General features: G+C 37.1%; 1 protein-coding gene across 4 annotated transcripts in view; it reads left to right on the top strand.

Moving 5' to 3' along the window:
• Positions 1–17,919, top strand: part of LOC135216709 (coronin-7-like) — a 502,494-nt gene extending 484,575 nt beyond the window's left edge. For all 4 annotated transcript variants that reach the window (XM_064252162.1, XM_064252161.1, XM_064252160.1 and 1 more), the window contains 2 exons: positions 11,717–11,803; positions 12,180–17,919. In XM_064252162.1, coding sequence (XP_064108232.1) covers positions 11,717–11,803; positions 12,180–12,188 — 96 coding nt within the window. In that variant the 3' untranslated portion in view covers positions 12,189–17,919. The remainder of the gene's footprint in view (positions 1–11,716; positions 11,804–12,179) is intronic.
• The last annotated feature ends 2,775 nt before the right edge of the window (positions 17,920–20,694 follow it).

The following is a 20,694-nucleotide window of genomic DNA, read 5'->3' as shown; positions in this document are numbered from 1 at the left end:
AATCATACCATCCTTGAAGGGGGCAAAAGCTGCGACCCTCCGGCATGGTTGGTAATCCGGTACCTGCTTGAGGAAGAACTGCTGGGGGATTCTCCCTGAGCCCCGCCAACAGATTCTCCTGGTTTGCCAGCCTCTCCGAAATGTTCCGGATTGACTGGCCAGACTCCTCAAACGAGGTGGAGATGCGTGAAAGCATCTGTTCTAGCCTGTTGTTAACCATGTTACCGACTAGGTTTCCCACCTGTTGCATAACACCGGCGGTGAATGCCTCGGTGTCGAAGGGACTAGGGTCCCTGACCGACACAGGAGTCTTCGGACGCGCTTCGGTAGACGTCGAAGGCTCTGGCTCTGTTGAAGCACGGGCCTTCTCTTTAGAGGACTTGCCCCTAGACCCTTTAGAATGAGAAGTCGAAGAAGACTTCGATTTCTCTGCTCCGGGTTGGTGAGCCGGAGTCTTATGAGATGATGAGGACGAGGTCTTCTTAGAAGACGTCCTCTCTAGGGTCTTCTGCTCACGCTTCCCTTTCACTTTAAGGATAGCTGAAGCCGATGAGGTCTTCGCCGGAATGTCCGACTCAGAAAAGCCTTGAAAAGAAGATGAGGAAGGAATAGGGGACGAAGATCCAGACAAGCCCAAGGGAAGCCCTTGAGCTCCAAGCAAACCTACCTCAACTAACAAATTACTGTCACCTACCGCCATAGGCTCTACATTTAAGTCAAGTGTCGCCACATCCTCGGCGATCTCCGGGGTCCCTTGGTCCGCCAATGCCTGCGCCACCTGCTGCTGGATAGCGGCGATGCACGGAGCTGCCGCTGCTGGGTCGACGTACCCGGTCGACTTGCCGCCTGGGAAGAGGCGGACAGCCATACTCTTGTCCAGGATGTATGGCTGCCCCTTGGAGACGTTCTTCCCAAAGCCTCCTACCCAGGCCTTCAAGGTAGCCGACGCGGCGTCCTTCACGGCGGTAGCCTGAAAGAGAGGGTCATTGTAGTCCTTACAACGAAACCCGAAGACTAAGTAATATTTATATCACTTAACATATTGCTTATAACAGTGTAAGCATACCAAGAACAGTTATAAGTATATTACTCCGGTATATACTTACTCCGGCGGTAAACTGATCCACTAGATCATAACAAATGGAGCAGGCTTCGTGGTGCCATACCACCAAGTCGTTATGGCGGATGGCACAGGGAGCATGGGTCCGGCAGACCTCGTGACCACAGGGATCCTGCAAGATGGCGTTACACCCCGGTTCTTGGCAGTTGGTAGCCTGTAAGTGGACAGATACATGAGTATCGGCAGTTACTAACAGGGCTAACCTGCTAAGAGAAATTATACTCCGCTGCATGCCGGAGTGAGAATTTTTCTGGGCATAATCCTCTCCTGTACTCCGTAAGAGATAGTCCGTAAGACGTGGTAAACTGGTCCGATAAACACCGGTACGCCGGAGTGAAGATTTCCTTCGAACCAGTTACCTGCTCATATACCGAGGGTACACCGAGGTGAGGGTACAAGCAAAGCGGAGAGACACGAGAAGATTAACCTAGATAAATATTAACCAAGGCCGGTGAAGCGTAGCTCCGCCGTACAAAATTTTTGCCAGCCAACGGAGAACCCAGATGGTGAGCGGGCGCTCCGCCAGACTAGCGGAAAAGTGATAACAGAACAATGAAATAAATAAAAGGCATTAAAAATATAGATAACATAGATGCATGTGAGAGCTACTCTCCGCTACCCCCTACGGAGCTGGGGGAGCCAGCGAGTCTGTCGTAGAACGGATGGGGAGGGTAGACCGAGGGAGGAGAGAGCTACAACGAGACCCGAAGAGGACCCAGTACGAGCAGGCGGGGTGGCCAACCCAACCCGAACGCACGAGGGACACCCACCGGGTCCCAGGGAGAGAACGGTATACGAGCCAGGCTCAAGAACCCCCCCGTAACTCCCGTATCCTCCCTGGGAAGGGAGGAGGAGGGGAGGAGTGCCCGGTTGGTTGCCGTGGCGACCGTGAGCGAGCGAGGACTGCCTCCCCCCCGCAGAGGGGAGGGAGGCAGATGGGGGACTGAGCTGGTGGCTCGTGGTGATCAGCTGGCCCACCGCGAACGTGGTTGGACCACGCTGGCGAATAGGACAGATAAAATGTAACCTAGGCTAACACGAACCGTCTCAAACATGCAACACAAACAGAACACATCGTAAAATTAGTAATAAAACAGAAAGGAAGGAAATCGAGAGTAAAGAAAAAGGGGGCCGTCCAGGAGAAGTTAGGCTAGCCTACCTGGAAGGTAGGTAGACCAACAGCTCAGGAGCTGGCCTCTGCCGATACGTAAAACGGAGGGCGACGGCCAGGGTGGCAGGACTAAAGAATAAGTGGGTAAAACCCACCTGCCTAACAGACCTAGACAAAGGAACATGCATGCATGAACACTGGCTAAGACATAGGCATAGGATTCCTAAAAGTACGATGTGATCAAATAAATGATAAAATAGCACATTTTGCACCAGCTTAATGTAATCATAATAAGAATCATAAATACTGCACATTAATAGCGACAACGGTATGGGAGACCGAAGGAGCTAGCAAAGAACACGAGGCGAGCCGGCATGGCGGGCCCGAGGCCAGACAAGGAGGGGACGTTAATTAACCTAAAAAACGGTTGAAAACGGATTTTGACTGGTTAAAATTACGTGTAACCTTTCGGCAGTACTTAATTTAGCTGCGGCGATAGCTTGGAACTCCATGATGTCAGGTAAATCCAGAAAAGAAAAGCACAAATACAGAGCTCAAAAGTTCACGTGCGTGCGGAATGTCGCTAACGAAAAGGATGGCCACGAGAGGCGCTGTTGTCGGCGTGGGTGGGTGAGTAGTAGTAGTTGCTGGCGCGGCCTGTGTACCAGCTCTCTCGGGGAGGGGGATTTTGTTGGAGGAGAATTCTAAATGACAAGAGGTCCGTGGTAGTGGTCTCACTCGCCCCAGTACCATACCGACACCCTCTTTTTATTTGGGGTGAGCGAGTCAGGATACTCTGACATCCCCCTCTTTTATTTTTCTTTGGTAATGTTAGTATCATTTACCTAGAAATATGAACTGAAGGGATATATTTCACGAAGCGACACGGACTGAGCCCAGAAAAGGATAGAAATCTATTGAGTTGGGATATGTTTCGTAGTCACATAACAGAGAATACTAAAGCCAGATTAGCAAAAATTAATACTGAAATGGGAGTTATACCAGGTGGTTTGACCTCTTTGCTACAACAACTAGACGTTGGTTTAAATAAGCCATTTAAAGATAACATAAGACAAGAATGGAACAATTGGATTTTGCATGGAGAAAAATCATTTACAAAAGGCGTAACAATGCGTGCTCCTTCCTTGGATGTAGTGTGTGAATTTATTGTCAAATCATGGGATAATGTGAAAAAAGAGAGGGTAATAAAGTCATTCAAAAAATGCGGAATAAGTAATGCAATGGATGGCACAGAGGATGATCTCCTGTTTGAAAGTGATGACGAACCTGCAGTTGATTCACCAGATTCAAACTGGGATCCTTATCATGAAACCGTGAATGATAATTTGTTTGATGAATTGTTTCATTCAAGTGACGATGACTCAAGTCATTTTGAAGGATTTTAAGTACATATTTACCATTAAATACAAATTTTTTTTTATTTTATTTTATGTGATAGATAAAGATTTCATACCATAAATGTTTTTGAAAAATACCCTGGTAAATACAAAACTGTCAGAGTGAACGCATCCTTCTCAATTACGGTAATACAAATGGCTACGCAATGTTTACACTTGCTGTGTGATTGGGGTTTCTTCAAGTTACTTTGATTTTTTTCATTTTATTTAAGGTAATGGGTGTTCTACTGTATTATTATTGTCGTATTAGTGTGAAATGTTTTAAATACTGGTATTTACATACATAGTTACCTCAACAAGGCTGTCATTGTTATTAGCCAACTGTAAAGCCTGGATTCCTGTACCGATATGCCAAAATAATAAAAATTCACTTTTTGTTACCGTTGGATAAGTCGACCTCCCTAATTTTGGCATGATTTTTTGGGGCTAAAGGGTCAACTTATACGCCGAAATATACGGTAAGTAAGAAAATGCCAACAAGTGCTGCTATTAGTGATTTCCAGGCCAGCAGAGGCTGGTTGAAAAATTCAAAAAAGTGTACGAGGATATGTAGTGTTGTACAGTATGGGAAGGCTGCGCATTCCGACAAATGTGCTGCCGAAGAATTCGTTCAGGAATATCTAGAGACTGAAGGATTCCTCCCTCAACAGGTCTTCAGTTTTGATGAAACAGGCCTGTTTTGGATAAAAATGCCAAAGAGGACCTACATCATGCAGGAGGGAAGTTCATTGCAATGGCACAAGCCTATGAAGGAACGCTAATTCTCATGTCCAGTGGAAAATGCCAGTGGGGAATTCAAAATGAAGCCCCTACTGGTGTATCACTCTGAAACTCCCTGAGTGTTTAAGAAAAACAGGTTATTAAGAATAAATTGACTGTGATGTGGAGGGTAAACTAAAAGGCATGGGTCACAAGGTAAATTTTCATGAAATGGGTCAACAAAGTGTTTGGCTCTATGGTAAAAAAAACCTCCAGGATATCAGTTGCCCCTCGAATGCCTCCTGGTATTAGACAATGCTCCTGCACCTCCTCCTGGCTTGGACGACCAGTTGTTGGATGAATTTAAATTCATCACTGTGAAGTTCTTGCCTGCTAATACCACTCCTCTCATCCAGCCCATGGACCAGCAAATCATCTCGAACTTCAAGAAACTTCACACAAAGGCATTGCTCCAAAGGTGCTTTGAAATGACCTCAGACACTAAATTGACCCTAAGAGAGTTCTGGAAGGATCACTTCAGTATCTTTAATTGCTTAAGTCTTATAGATATGGTTTGACAGGGAGTGACTTCCATGACAATGAAATCTGCTTGGAGAAAATTGTGGCCAGAGTGTTACCTAATGAAGGATTTTGAAGGATTTGAGGCTGACCCTGATGACCCTATGCATGTTGTGGAATCTATTGTGTCTCTGAGAAGTCCATGGGTTTGATTTTTTCCACAAAATATCCTTATAAAATAGGGGTGTATTTTATATGAGGGTGCTTCTTATATGACATCAAATATGGTAAATGTTTTTTAACCAAATTATTGTAAATAAATGTAAATACGTATTGTTTTTAAGCAAATTATTGTAAATAAATTTAAATTTTGTACAGTATAAATATGTAGTTACCTTTAAAGCTTACCTAAACTTACCTTTAACATATTGCTGTGATGGTATGGAGGTCTAATAATGCTGTTATCATAAAGTGGGGCACTCGCAGTATTTATTACCGGAAGCCAATAAACTCCTCCAAAGCAGTGCTGATACTCGAGATGGAAGAAAGTGGTGGTGGTGGAAAGTCGTTATACTGTTCACGAATTATTAATTTTTGCAATGTTGTAAGGTGTCCTAAATAACCCCGAACTTCCCAATTCTTGCACATATCAACATATTTTATGAGGGTGTCTATTGAATCACAGATCCAAGGCATTTTAGGACGAACCACCACCACTTTTTCAGAGTCACTGATGCTATCAGAGAGCTGTCTCAAATAGAATCTACAATTTCCCCAAGTGAAAAGAAGTTGGTACTCAGGGTCAATGTCGTCTTTGAACCAGTTCTCCAGGTCTTCAATGTTACTTTTGTTTCTCCATTACAAAGAAATACTCGATGGAAGTCGTCAGGCTCAAAACATTCACGGTCAAGTTCAGGATTTTAGTTGAAAATCCACTTTTTCTACAGTTGGAAAGAGTTGTTAACTTTGTTTTCAAGCAGATGCAAAATTTAGATGCATCCTGACTTGAGGTTGTAACTCTTGATGTTGTCTAAAGTTCGCTGTCATCTTGTCTCTTCCATCAGATCTTCCTCTTCCTCTACGACGACCAAGACTTCATCAAAATATTTTCGCTGATACAAACGTTTGCAAGCCATTATCACTCTCTTGATCCATCGGTTGTATCAATGCTGTAGTATTAGGGGGGAAGGAAAACAATTCGGATATGACCATCAGAGCTAATGAGTCAGTCTGGGTGTGCTGGAGCATTGTTGAGGAGGAGAACAGCCTTTACATCTGCACAAGCAATATGTAATGTGTTCTCCTGAAAATAGTGCACTTCAGGAATAAAATTATTATAAAACCAGTCATTGAAAATTTCACTATTAAACCAAGCATTTTTCGTTACTGTATAATAAATCATGGGTAACATACGCTTGCAGTCCTTGAGACACCATGGCTTAGCAGCCTTACCTACTAAGACTGGCGTAAGTCAGTGCGTACCTGAAGCATTTGCCCTGAGTAAAGCAGAGAATTTGTCTTTGCTAATTTCTTTAACAGGAACCTTATACTCACTCATTAATGCCTGGGTATTGGGAGGGAGTGCCAAAACAAAACTGTTTCATCAGCATTGTAAATCTGACTAAGGTGTAAGTCTTCCTCCCTAATGAGCTTTTGAAATTTAACAAGGAATGGTTCCACAGGATTTTTAACACAACTACCAGATTCGCCTTGTACCACTTTATTGCAAATACTGTGTCGTTTACAGAATCGCCACAGCCAACCTGTACTGCCACTGAAATTAATACCTAAATTTTCTGCTAATTTAGTAGCTGCATCAAGAATCTCCACTCCATAAACATTGATGTTCACTGACCTCTCTTGCAAGTACCACTTGTAGACCGCTTCCTCCAAGTCCTTACTTTGACACACTTTCTTTCGCTAGATTTTCTTTACCCCTAAGTATATCACGTACGGTTTGCTTTTTCACACCATATTCTTCACAAACTTTGGCCACAGTAACTCCAGACTCCAGCTTTTTAGTAAATTCTAATTTCACACCAATCCAGAGTTAATGCGTTTGCTTTTCTCACCTCCCTTACTCACAGAAGACAGTGAAGGGCATGACAAAAAACAACCAAAAGCAATATCTGAATGCACGTGAACGACCAGTTCTGGAACCATTACTAGGCTTGTCTGTTAATATCTGTTATTGCATACATATACAGGTACTCCTCATTTAACGACGGGGTTCCGCTCCAGCAACCCTATCGTTAAGTGGTTTATTCTCTTTATTTCAACTAATCGCACATAACTGTGTACAATTACATTCACGACCAAATTACAATAGACTAACTTTATCCCATCTTCTACTTAAATTAAAAAACAATAAAAGAGAATGATAAAAGTATTGTTTTAATGTTATACTACTCGTTGTTTAAATATGTACAGCCATGAACGACTGAACGAGCAAAAACTTTTTTGCCAAGTACAACTGAATCGGATAACAACATCCGTTTGGCTTGTACTTCAACCATCGTATGATAGTAAACAATTACACACTGTAGTTATGTTATAAATGATGTTATGTAGAATAGGACTGATATATTTTTATGTAAATATATTTCAGCAAGGAAATATATTTTTAAATTTAAATTGCACATAGTAGCTGAAGCTGAGAAAACTGCTCAAGCTGCTAATGGCTATTAACATACATTGACAACAAGGATAAACCTCCTGAAAACTTATGCCATCAAACACAACCGTAGATAAAATAGATAGAAAAATTTTAATCAAAACTACTGGGCATGAAAGAACACATTTCACTGTTGTTTTCACGCTGATAATAGATAAATAATGCAAAGCTCATATTACGATGAAATCAAGTGAAAATAGCGAACGGAATCACTTGGTAATTTTTTTCACAATAAAAGTGCCCCGAACGCAATCTGTTAAAAAAATAATTGATTATTTCACAAGATGTAATATTCCCATTATATTTCAACTTAAAAACAAGTCGTTTAATGAAATATGACCTTGACTCATATAAGTAAAGTATCTAGATATTCGTTTATGCTTATTAGAAGCAAGAAAGTTAGCTCAGAATTGAGTTAAATATGGCAAAATAAACTCATGTTCACCATCAGCTAATTTTCTAACCAAAACACTGCCCTCTTATGTTAGTATTTTATAATACAATAATATGAGAATACGTACAATATTACTGGATGCAGTCAAGTAATTTATGAATTTTTAAAAGATTCATGGAAAAGATGCATATTTGTTATGTTTGTATTTTATAATTATACGTAGCCATCAGCAGCCTCACATCGCCGATGTCAGATTCTCTTTTCGTGTCCAGTTTCTTATTGTACTGAATTATCATAGTCAGAATGCATTGAACCTCCAGATTAGCTTAAATTAACCCTTAAACGCCGAAGCGGTATTTTAAAAATCGTCTCCCGTATGCCGGCGGCGTTCGCTAGTGAGCGCCGAAGCGGAAAAAAAGTTTTTTTTTTTTAAATCACAGCATACTTAGTTTTCAAGATTAAGAGTTCATTTTTGGCTCCTATTTTTTGTCATTGCCTGAAGTTTAGTATGCAACCATCAGAAATGAAAAAAATATCATCATCATATATAAATATTGAGATATATGAGCGCAAAAAAAAAATTCACATATAATTGTATACAAATCGCACGGTGAGCAAAACGGTTAAAGCTAACAAGTTAATTTTTTGTTGTTGTATTGTACACTAAATTGCGATCATTTTGGTATATAACACATTGTAAAACGATCAAGGCAACACAGAGAAAATATTATCACAAAATGATGCATGAATTCACCATAAATCGAAATATTGTGCTAGACTTCCCGTTTGTTGTAAAATGAAGGTAATTGATTGAATATTACTAGACTGTAAGTGTTGTAGCTTACAATTACAGTTTTCGACCATTTCAGTCGAGTTAAAGTTGACCGAAGGATGAATATTTTCTATTTATTGTTATTTATATGACAATATTTCAAAACTGATAAATGCTACAACCATAGGTTGTTGTTTGTTGTATTCTACATGAAATTGCACACATTTTCATATATAAAACTTTATGTAACGGCTAATTTAAAATGGTGCAAACATTACGACAATTGGACAAAAAAATTTATGATTTTTTCGGAAGAGTTACCGCGCGGACGTTAGGAAAAAGTTTATTTCATAAATTCACCATAAATCAAAATATTGTGCTAGAGACTTCCAATTTGTTGCAAAATGAAGGTAAATGATTGAATATTACTAGAATGTAATAGTTTTAGCTTACAATTGCATTTTACGACCATTTCGGTCGAGTCAAAGTTGACCGAAGGTTGAAATTTGGCACATCATTATTTATATGAAAATATTTCAAAACTGATAAAAGCTACAACCATGGGTTGTTTATTATTGTATTCTACATGAAATTGCACACATTTTCATATATAAAACTTTATGTAACGGCTAATTTAAAATGGTGCAAACATTACGACAATCAGACGAAAAAATGTCTGATTTTTTTCGAAAGTGTTACTACGTGGACGTAAGGAAAATGTTTTTTTTTTTTTTTTTTCATAATAGGAAAATGTTTTTTTTTTTTTTTTTTCTTTTTTTTTTTTTTTTTTCATAATTTCACTATAAATTGAAATATTGTGCTAGAGACTTCCAATTTGTTGCAAAATAAAGGCAAATGATTGAATATTACTAGAATGTAAAAGTTTTCGCTTACAATTGCGTTTTTTGACCATTTCGGTCGAGTCAAAGTTGACCGAATGTTGATATTTTGGCACTTATCTTTATTTATATGAAAATATTTCAAAACTGATAAAAGCTACAGCCATGGGTTGTTTTTAGTTGTATTCTACATGAAATTGCACACATTTCCATATATAAAACTTTATGTAACGGCTAATTTAAAATGGTGCAAACATTATGACAATCGGACGAAAAATTTATGATTTTTTCGGAAGAGTTACCGCGCGGACGTAAGGAAAAAGTTTTTTTTCATAAATTCACTATAAATCGAAATATTGTGCTAGAGACTTCCAATTTGTTGCAAAATGAAGATAAATGATTGAATATTACTAAAATATGAGTTTTAGCTTACAATTGCGTTTTTCGACCATTGCTGTAGTCAAAGTTGACCGAAGGTTGAAATTTTGGCACTTATCGTTATTTATATGAAAATATGTCAAAACTGATAAAAGCTATAACCATGAGTTGTTTTTGGTTGTATTCTACATGAAATTGCGCACATTTTCATATATAATACTCCATGTAACGGCTAATATAAAATGGTGCAAAAATTATGTCAAAGTGATGAAATAATTTCTGAGATGTGACGATGCCACTACTTTTTAGTGCGAGAAGAAAGAAATTTGCGCTTGCGTGCCCGGGAAACAATGTAAACAAAACAACGCCTTAATCCGTGAGCTCCCAGCATCCCCCAAGGCTCATGATTCAAATGTTTTTGCCTAGTAGGCCTATAACTATTTATCAGCAAATTAAAAAAAAAACTTTTTTATATCGACATACCATATGTCCAATCGGCACCTAACAGACAATTTATATCGACGTTTAATACGTCCAATCGGCGTTAAAGGGTTAATAGTAATTCCTATACCGTACATGTAGTTAGAGTATACTGTAGGCTAGGCTACTGTATTTGAATGTATACGATATACCATAGTATACGTTAGGCTAACTCTTGTTAATGTTATTCAGTTTCTTTGTACTGAATTATTGTAAGCCAATATGCATTGAACCTAGAGAATTAGAGAATTAGCTGAAGTTCATAAATACCATACTACCGTATATGTATAAAGTATACTGAGTAGTGTAGGCTTGGCTACCCTATATTCACGATACAATTTTTTCCAACAAATGATGGTTTTTTGGAACCTAACCCCATCTTATGTAGGAGAATACCTATCAGACCGGTCATAAATCTGTTATGACTGCGAGTTGTCGTAAAACGAGTACTACATTGTTGAGTGAGGAGTACAATGTGTGACAAACAGTATGCACACTGCACTAGTAAAGTGACTAAACAGTATCAATAGAGGAAAAAAAAATGCAACCACCCCTTGGCCAGATTTTGTCCATTGGTTCCGGGTTCACTGAATCGAGGCTTTACTGTATAAACATCACATATGCTCTATGCTGTAATTTCACAACTGACGGAGTAATACCTGTTGGAAGTAGATCCAAATGATTGTATTACTTTAAGAGTAGAAAGAACCCAATATGAAGGATAGCTGGGGAACTATCAATATCACAAAACCCTTTAGTTTGATTTATGAAATACTTACAAGGCTCGCAAGTCGAGCGTAACTTTGAACTAAGAACACGGCTATATAATGTAAATAAGAAAGTTGTTAGACTACACTATTGTGCCCTTTCGGAAACTTCGAATTGTCTATCAATGTTAAAAGGGCATTGTATAATAAGTACGTATCAGTAACAAAATTGTTTGATATTATTACCTTATAATAATAATGGTAGTAACAAAGTGAGAGCTTGCGCATCCTAACATCTAATAATGGTAATTACCTACAGTAATAACAGTTGTTTTGTTTACAGTGATGGTAGTTAAATATTGACTCAACTAACGACACTGCAGGGGTTAGCTAATCTTTTAAAATCTTGGCAGGATTTAAGGTTTGCTTCTTATACTCGGCGTATAAGATGATCCCCCATTTAGGGAGAGATATTTCAAGGATAGAAGGTTGCCATATATCCTGGCATATACAGTAAGAGTTTTACTTGTATGTCCATTCTAGTAATAAAATTTTCTTGAATTGTGTTGTATTAACCATCTCATATATTTTATTTTTTACCACAGTTAGAGGAATCAATGAGTCAGCAAATGGATCAGATATCGAAAGCTTTGGAGCAAGATAGAATGGAGGGTGTCGACTCCACAGAATGGGTTAGTATAGATAATATTGAAGATAAGCACATGGCTGCTTTGTGTGATCTGATTTCGTAAATTACCGATGCAAAAGAAAAGGTGTATCATAATATATTTATTTTAAGAGTAAAGCCTTCTTGTGAAATTTATGTTAGAAGTATGGAACTGCAGTTCATGTTTGTTCATTTGTTTGTTTAAAATTGCATTTAAAGTTACATTATCTCAGATACAAATTCTAAATTCCTATACTATATAAATTTTTTTCCTAATTGGTGTTAAGGGAAGTATTTTAGTAATGTGCTGACTAATCATTGGTAGTGGAAAAATTGTTTCATATTTTGTATATCTTGTAAATTTGAGGAACATAGAAATAATGCAATTTTTTCATCTTCAGGAGGACTAGAAATAACTAGAGCAGGGAAGGGCATGGCAGATGCATACACTGAGACCCATTACAGTGGACCATTTCATTCACCTACATATCGTGGCCTCTGAACCTGATTGCCGATAGTTTTTCAAAGTTTAGTTTTCCATGTCCTTTGTATACTTTAGGAGTTCAGTAGCATTTGTCCCAAATGCAACTTGATCCATTAATATAAACCAGGTTTAGATATATTTAGGATCCCTTTTAATTTTATACAATTACTAAGACTGTATTGTATGTTGCTCAACGTGTTAGGATATCTGGTATGATATACACAAGTAATATATTTAGATCTGATCACAGATAGTTTTTTTTTTTTTTTTTACTGTTAGTACTTTCTACTGATTCAGTCATAGATTGCATGCCAAAAGAAGCATTGCAAATATGGTTTTCTCATTGCTGATTGAAGTGAGTAAATATTACTTATATTTATTACTATAGTTTTAGTTATAATGTGTCATTATACCTCTTAAGTAATGAGTGTGGGACTTATTTTTTTTAAGGTTTCTCTTAAGTACACATATACAGTACAAAGATATTGTGCTGATTGCGAACACATTGGTAACAGGGAGATACTGTTTTGACAGGAAGTAAATTTGTTAAGCTATATTTTTGACAGGCTTTAGTAAAATGAGTTTGACAGGCTTTAGTAAAATGAGTTATAAAGTCCATAAGACTTCACTGTCTTGCACGTTATGTTTTATTACTGTGTATTATTATACACTCACTTTAATTATGACTAAGTGCTCCAGGGATCACTTTCATCATCAATGATATACAATATATTGTACATGGATGTTACATAGGATATTACTTTTTGGAAATTTGATCTATGCTAATTTCCATGTGTTGGAATATAATAATACATAGTAAATGTAAAGATTGCATTCAAGGGAAAAGAATAGTTGCAATGAAGAGTCTTGGCCAGTGAATTAACATAGACATTTTACACCAGATGTGCATTGGTGTGCGCCTTTGTTGTCTTACAAATGCCATTGATGGTCTTTAATTCTTCACAGACTTTCAGAGAAACTTTCTCCAATCACACCAGACATTACCTAGTACAAATAGAAAGATTTTACAAATCATGTGTTTAACTGCATCCATGCTTGAGGTATTAAAGAAATTTTAGATTGATGGTGCTTTTATTTATAGTTTTCTTTTGTAAGTGATGGTGATACTGCAGAACAAGAATGGTATGCATAAGCTGATATGCAGATTGATGTGTAGTTTTAAAATCTTTGACAAATGGCTGAAATAACTATCAGCCATACTTCAAGTCCCTCTGGAGTTTTAAGATGTGCCATCTTTGGTGCTTATAACTGTACCTTTCTATTTTTAGAATCCACTTTTATATACCCTATTTTTCAGGATCTGTGTGTTTTGTATGCTGCATAAATAATTACGGTATTTTGCAATCAGGCTATGATAATATTTACTGGTAAAAAATTGTGATAAGTAACTTTTCATAGCTTTAATCAGTACTCTGACAAGGAAATAATTGGAAATATAGCTAGTCTAAACAGTTTTAGAATTTCACAGCTCATAATGTGTTAGGATAAGCCATTTTTCCAGCAGCATTATTTGTGAACGAAGTACTGTGCATCAGATTATTTAACTTGTTTTGTTCTCAACCATTTAGTTACAGTTCATAAAACAAAATTTTAATTTTGGTTAAGGAATTTCAAGATGCTTAAGTATTGTCATTTTGTGAATACTACTGTAATTCGGAAACCTTAGGAATATATTTCTTTAGTTTATTATGTTTTATTATATGTTGTAGGGAAATAACCTCCTTGGAATCTTTGAAATCAGATTTTTAGAGGGATTTTTTAAGGTACAGGATTGCCCATATTAGTTGATAAAAGTGCAAAATTGACATTGCTGTTGCTAGTTTAAAGCTGAAGAGTTTCCTTGGGTTTCCCTCTAAAAGGCTCTCTCTTCTTTTTAAGTAATGATGTACATTTATTTTGATCCATGATATTTTTTATTCTTTTCTTTATTTTTACATTTTATCCACATGCATTCACATGTCAGTAAAAGCATAGCTTATTCTTAGCAGGAAGGGGATATGCAGGTCAGGGTTCTAAGAAACTGCTAATTTTGTATTATTGCAAATAGGTGTAAGAAAGAATTCAAGGAAGCATTACCATCAATGTCTTGCATTCTAAAGGATTGTTGTGGTGTTAGGTTGTGAAGGAATTTCTAAGAATTTCTTTTCTTTTGGTTTACATAGTTTGCAATCCTGCATGCTTTATTTTATATCAAAGATAGTGAATAGGTCAGATGATGTAGTTAAATGATAACTACCTTTCAGCTGTATAAGTAGGGTTATTACTTTTAAGCTTATTGTATATTGTATTAGATACATTAAGGTTTTTCTACTTCAAAAAGTAAAAAGACTGTAGGAATTTGACAATAGAATATACAGTATATATTTATAGGTCTTTTTCATATTTACTGTTTCTGTTTTCATAAACTTCAAAAAGTAAACAGACTAGGAATTTGACAACAAGAGTATACAGTAGTATACATATTTATTTGTATTTTTCATGTTTATTTGATGTTTTTGTTTACATTGTAAGTCCCATGTTGGATCAAGAAAATTTTTCTGATAAACTAAGCCACTTCATCTCTTCATGCAAAAACTAATGTAGTAATTGGCACTGTTTTACACTTGAAACTTCATATTTTCAAAGGCTGGGCAAGGAATAGCCTGTGCAGGCTTTTGTTTTAAGGGAATGATGTTTGGTTCTCTTTATTTAAGATATGAAACAAAACAGATTAACCATGAAAGTAGCCCTGGTACCTACATGTATGTGCCAAAGTTCATGGCTGATTTTTATATCTTGATGCTGTAGTGGTGTTCTGTTGTTTTCTTTGGAGTATATTGTTGGTTTTGTAATTGTCTGTATGATCTAGTCATGATCAGTTTTTTATTTTGAATATTTGTGGACTCTGCTGATTATGATGCAGAATTTTTCATCCTAAATTAACTAGTCATATGGGTATATATCCAAATAAGATCTGAGATTGTGAATTTATACCTGTGAGACCTTAATGTTTTCAACTACTTTATGGTGTTGTACATGGTTGTATGATTCTGCCTTAGTTACCAAGATGAGCTGAAGATTTTCACTTATAAATGGAAATGGACCCAGATAAGCATTGAATTTGCTCTATGCATTATCTGCCTTTCAAAGGTTTTGTGGATATCACACCATTGAAAAATCTATGAGAACTCAGGTAGATCATTGGGTCTTTGTTTTAGATATTACTGTGATGTTGCTATATGATATAGTATTGAAATTGGATTTAAGTTTGTCCTCTTTGAGGTTTTTCATTTAGTTTTGTATGTGTATAAGGTACCCATAGTATAATTCAGTGTGCTCTAAAGTATTGTGTGTATGATTGTAGTACTGTCTATAATAAAAGCAGAATGGTACATGTACAGTTTCCTTTCATTTACTGCAGTTCATTCAGAATCACACATTAGATGTATGCATGTGTGAGTTGAAATGAGTAAATGTACCAGTGATGTGTACGTACAACCTAAGGTTTTTGACTGTACTGTTAAGTTTTATTTCAAGCAATTTTCTAAAATTGAGAGTATGGAAATGGAATAAGTGGTGCAGTGTATTCACGTATTTGTATTCCCATCCTATTTTATAATTGCCAGTTCCCTTTGTATGTGTTTTTTACTTGTATTCCATTCTCATCGTAATGGTACTATTACCTCTTTAGCCAAAAAAGACTGCACCTCCAATCATAGCACTTTTAAAAATATAGCATTTGTATGTTGAATTTTTCATATTGACATTTGAAGAAAATTACTTTCATCTAAAATATTAGAGACTTCATGGTTAGTTTACAGAAATCGGCATAGTCTTATCTTGGAAAATAGCTTTACGTATATTGGATGTAGATGTGGGAGAGTAAAGCCTCTACCACATTTTATGGTTACTTTTTAGATAAAATTTGTTAATCTGATTAAAATTTTGCTGAATTACAATAATTTTTTTTCACAAACTTTAATGTGTAACATTCATAAAGTGTTGAGGACTAAAAGTGTCATTAATAGCCCAAATTTAGTTGGGTTTACATCTTGGTAGTTGAATATAATAATCTGTACCTATTATAGCTCTAAGTAGTTGATGTTGGCTAGTTACCATTTTGCTTAATTATGGTCCAATTGTTTCATTAGGACCATACAATAACCTTTTCAATAATTTAATATGGGATAAAATTTTCATGTGTCATTTCATTACACAATTACAAATAGTGCATGTTCTGCCTTTTGGAGGATATCTAACAAAGGAGAGTGCTTTGAGGTGCAGAATTTTTTGCCTTCAGTAGACCCATATTTTATTTTGAGAATTTGTAACCAATTTAAATCTTTAGTCTGTAGTTACTAAACCTGCCAGGATTATCTTATCTTTGGCTGAATCATGATATGTGAGTGCTAGGTCTTTTCATTACCACTTTGTCATGCAAGAATTATGAGGTGCATTATTAGCTGCAGCTTCTACAATGACATGTTTTTGGTGATTTTATACTGTCTCTTCCACTATTTATATGATAGTTGAGGTTAGTCATTGGTGACATGCATTCCTACTTTTATATTCCATAACTGTTAATCTGAAGGGAAGGAGCACTTTTGTAAACTCTAGATAATATTTGAAATCTGGGGTTCCTTCATAAACAAGTGATATTTTTAGGCCGAGTGTAATGGGGAACCTTTTAGTACATAAAATCTTTTTATTATTATAGCTATGTTGGGTATGGGGATTACCGAGTAATTAAGGTCTAATTTTGTATGCTGAGGCTTTGTACATTTAAGTGATAATCCTGCGTGATCTTGCATGGGAAGTATAACATTACAGTAATAAGAGTGGTTACCTTGCGACAAGGTTTAAGAGAGTTGTGTGTTTTTGTTTTTTTCTTGATTTTTGAATGACATTAGGTTTTCTGTTGACTGTTCCCTCCTTATTTGGGAATATATCATTACTGTTAAGTTCATTCTGTGTGTATTGTTCAAATACCTTGCTTTAATTTTTACCTGTTACTATTCAGTATTATTCTGTCAATATTGTAATATACTTGGTATGAAGTAGATTTTGAGTTTATGAATGGGCATAAAAAAATTTAAGAATGGCTGGAAATTCCTCGAGTGCTTAGTGTATGATTTTTTTCAATTTTGGCAAAAGTGTGATGAACTAGAAGTTGAAATGGAAATGCTGGAAACACTGCCTTATAAAAAGGTAACTTAAAAATGAGTAATTTATTCTGCCGTAGTTGGGCAGACTCTTAAAGAAGCCTTCTGCAAGTTCTCTTTGGTGTGTTTTGGCCTAATTAAAAAATAATGTGACCAGACTAGTAAGCCATTTTTACCTTATGATTTTTAATAAGTATAATAAATTTTTAAAAACTTTGATATAGTAATTATTTGCTCGATCAAAATTGGAGCAAGCTTTTAATTTTTAATGCTCTCCTTTAGATTATTTTATGTAAGCAGTTATTCTTGTGTGGGAGCAATACTAAGATTGTCTCTCAGCCATTTACATTTTGAATGTCACTGATTCTTGGTTTATGAGAGTACTTGACTAAATACCATGAACTGTGACAAAGAAACTAAACCAAAGGTCAACTGCAATCCTGTTCTGTGAAATTTGTCATTCTTTGTCGCATATACAATAAATTCACCCACTCATCAATTGTGTCATTGCTCCTTTTCATATTACACTTTAATTTTAATCATCATATAATGAAGACAAAACATGAGCGTCATATAATGAAGACAAAACGAACAGAAAAAATTCCCTCCTTTTACAAGCCTTTGCATGTAGTTGCATGTCCATTAAACCTTACAGCTCAATGTAGGCAGTATGAAAGGTTTATTGAATTGTCCCTCTGGCCCCATTACATTTCATCTGTTCTTTTATGTACGTAACTACAAAACTGAACCACATCTTGTGCTTTAGCTTCTTCCAATTGGACCCTATGAAAGCTAATATAAGTGGACTGGGTAAACTACCTAATACAGTAATACAAATATGTAGACCTCTTTTTGAAAAATGATCTTTCATTCAGATTTTTTAGTCTAAAAACATGTCTTGGAAATTGTGTTTAAAAAGTACTTAATAATGCAACGAGTATTTTCCAGAAGAACTTGCACAAGTCATAGGTCATGGGCAGGTTATGACTAACTAGAGGACACTGGCTCTACTTCTGCACACAAGGGGAAAACCCCAATGAAATTAAAATGGGAGGGCAATAGAGCTAAACTAGCAATTTTAAATTCCATAATTTTTCCTCCTGTACCCAAAAGACTAACTAAATTTCATTCTAACTTTCCAACCATCACATCCTGGATGATTTGAGGAGAAGAAGGTCTTGGGGCAGAACGATTGCAAGATTACTATAAAAAGGAGAGAGGAGGAGAGCAACTATCCGACTTACTATTCAAGCTTTAGGAGAGTCCTTTTGTTGATGTTTCCTAACCCTATCAGTTTCTCACCCCTTCTTGTATTTCAATTGACAATTCACTGCACTAGGTTGCCAATTAACTCACTCTTGTCACTGGAAGAACAATCCTTGGTCCTGTGGCTTATGCAAAATATTTGACATTATAAAGCAATGAGTACTGTAGGACACTACACCTACTTATCCTACAAATTCTGTAGGCTTTATCAGTTTTCATTAGCACACAGCAAATTTTGAAAGTATGATATTTGCATTTTTCCTGAAATACAAACTGAAGTTGTTTACATAGTATTTTGTTTGTGAACGTGAACTGGAACGGCCATTCAAACTTATTAACAAGGTAGTCAACTAACTGACAGGCAAGGGGGAGCCAGCCCTGCCCACCGACTGTCAGTCTGCACTCCACTTTGGCTTCCGGCCCAGGTACCAAAGTGAGGGGTGGCTGAGGTGGGCCATAAATGTAAAAAACTAAAGTTTTGTAAGTTATGAAAAATCAAATTACTTTTTAAAAATTTGCTATATGTTCTTACACTAATACATAACTTCGTTCTTTACTACCAGACATTCATCGGTAGGAGGAATATAGGTGTACTCTCTGAACCAACTGGCAGGTTTGCCTGACCTGAAGTGTTACCTTCCAGGTCCATTAGGAGCAGAGGAAAGGACCCCACATCTCTAGCATACTACACAAATAGGATGCAGCAGAGGCTAGACTTTTGGACAAGTACTAAATCAAGTTGTAAGAGCCCACACTGAAGTGTTACAGACAATAAAATGGGTAAAAACAATCAAGGAGCTTGCTTCATACTGTCCTCCTCCCTTGCCAAGAGAGGAGGAAAACTTGCATCCCTTCAGCCATCACAAAAGACTGCTGCTCAGTTGGGTAGCTAACCTCCACCCATGTTTGTCCAGCTTGTATACAGAATAGCACTTTGTCTTTCTATTTACTAGAGAGGAAGGAAGTAAAGAGAAGGGAGGTGAACCAGTCACTCCTAACTGTCTCCTGCCAACTGGATACCTAGACAAAGTGCTACCTGTCTCTAGGGAGCTAAGCTCACTAATCAACCTGTTCATGGAATGCGTGTCCAAGGCTACTGTGCAACGTTCTGTAAGTAAAACAATGTGCAAGTAATCATACCTAATCGCCTCCCCACATGCAATACCTGAGAGCCAACAGGTTCCTACTGAGTGCAAAGTATATATAGGGTAATGCTCCTACTATCATAAGCTCTTGTCGGGGCTGGAACTCTTCCACACTGAAAGAGACAATACCTGTGGATAAATTTACAGAGCCAAGAGGAACTGTACTCTAAAAACTCCTTCCTTAACTCTATTAGTACTAACTGAAGAGTTTTTTACATCCAAACCTGCAAAGGTAAAGTTCCTTCAAGATAGTGGTGCTGCACTCGACTAAACTCAAGAGACTGAAGAATTCTGGGGGAGATTGTTCAGGAGAGTGAGTCTGGAGACAACTGAGTTTACAAGAGGGGAATTTAAATATCTCCCCAAAAATTTCTATCGTTGAGCCGGTGACAATTGAGGACAAAGTGGACTAAAAGTAAAACTAGGCTGGGATTGGCACCTGGACCAGATGGGGTTCGTCTGGGTGATTTTAGAGCTCCCGATGATCAGCAAGTTATGAAGTTATATAATACCATCCTAAGATATAACATAGTAATGGACCTGGTTGCAACGGGTCAGACCACCTTGATATCGAAGAAGGACAATCCCGCCGACCCGAGTGACTTCCGACCAATCACGGTCACATCGGTGGTTACTCGGGGATTGCACAAAATACTGGCCAAGTGGATGGTAGACTGTATCCCCACCTCACCCAGACAAAAAGGGGTTCAAGTCTGAAGGTGGGGTCAGTGCAAACTTATTGATTCTGGAAGAACTTATCAATAATGCCAAGGCCAAATCCACGAGCCTATATCTAGGTTTCGTGGATTTCAAGAAGGCCTTTGATTCGGTGGGACACCAAGCTGTATTAGAAGTCCTC

This window comes from Macrobrachium nipponense, chromosome 6 (assembly GCF_015104395.2).
Source record: "Macrobrachium nipponense isolate FS-2020 chromosome 6, ASM1510439v2, whole genome shotgun sequence".
In the NCBI taxonomy this organism is placed as follows: Eukaryota; Metazoa; Arthropoda; class Malacostraca; order Decapoda; family Palaemonidae; genus Macrobrachium; species Macrobrachium nipponense.
The sequence above is the reverse complement of the archived record's forward strand: the minus strand, read 5'-3'. Positions and strand labels throughout refer to the sequence as shown.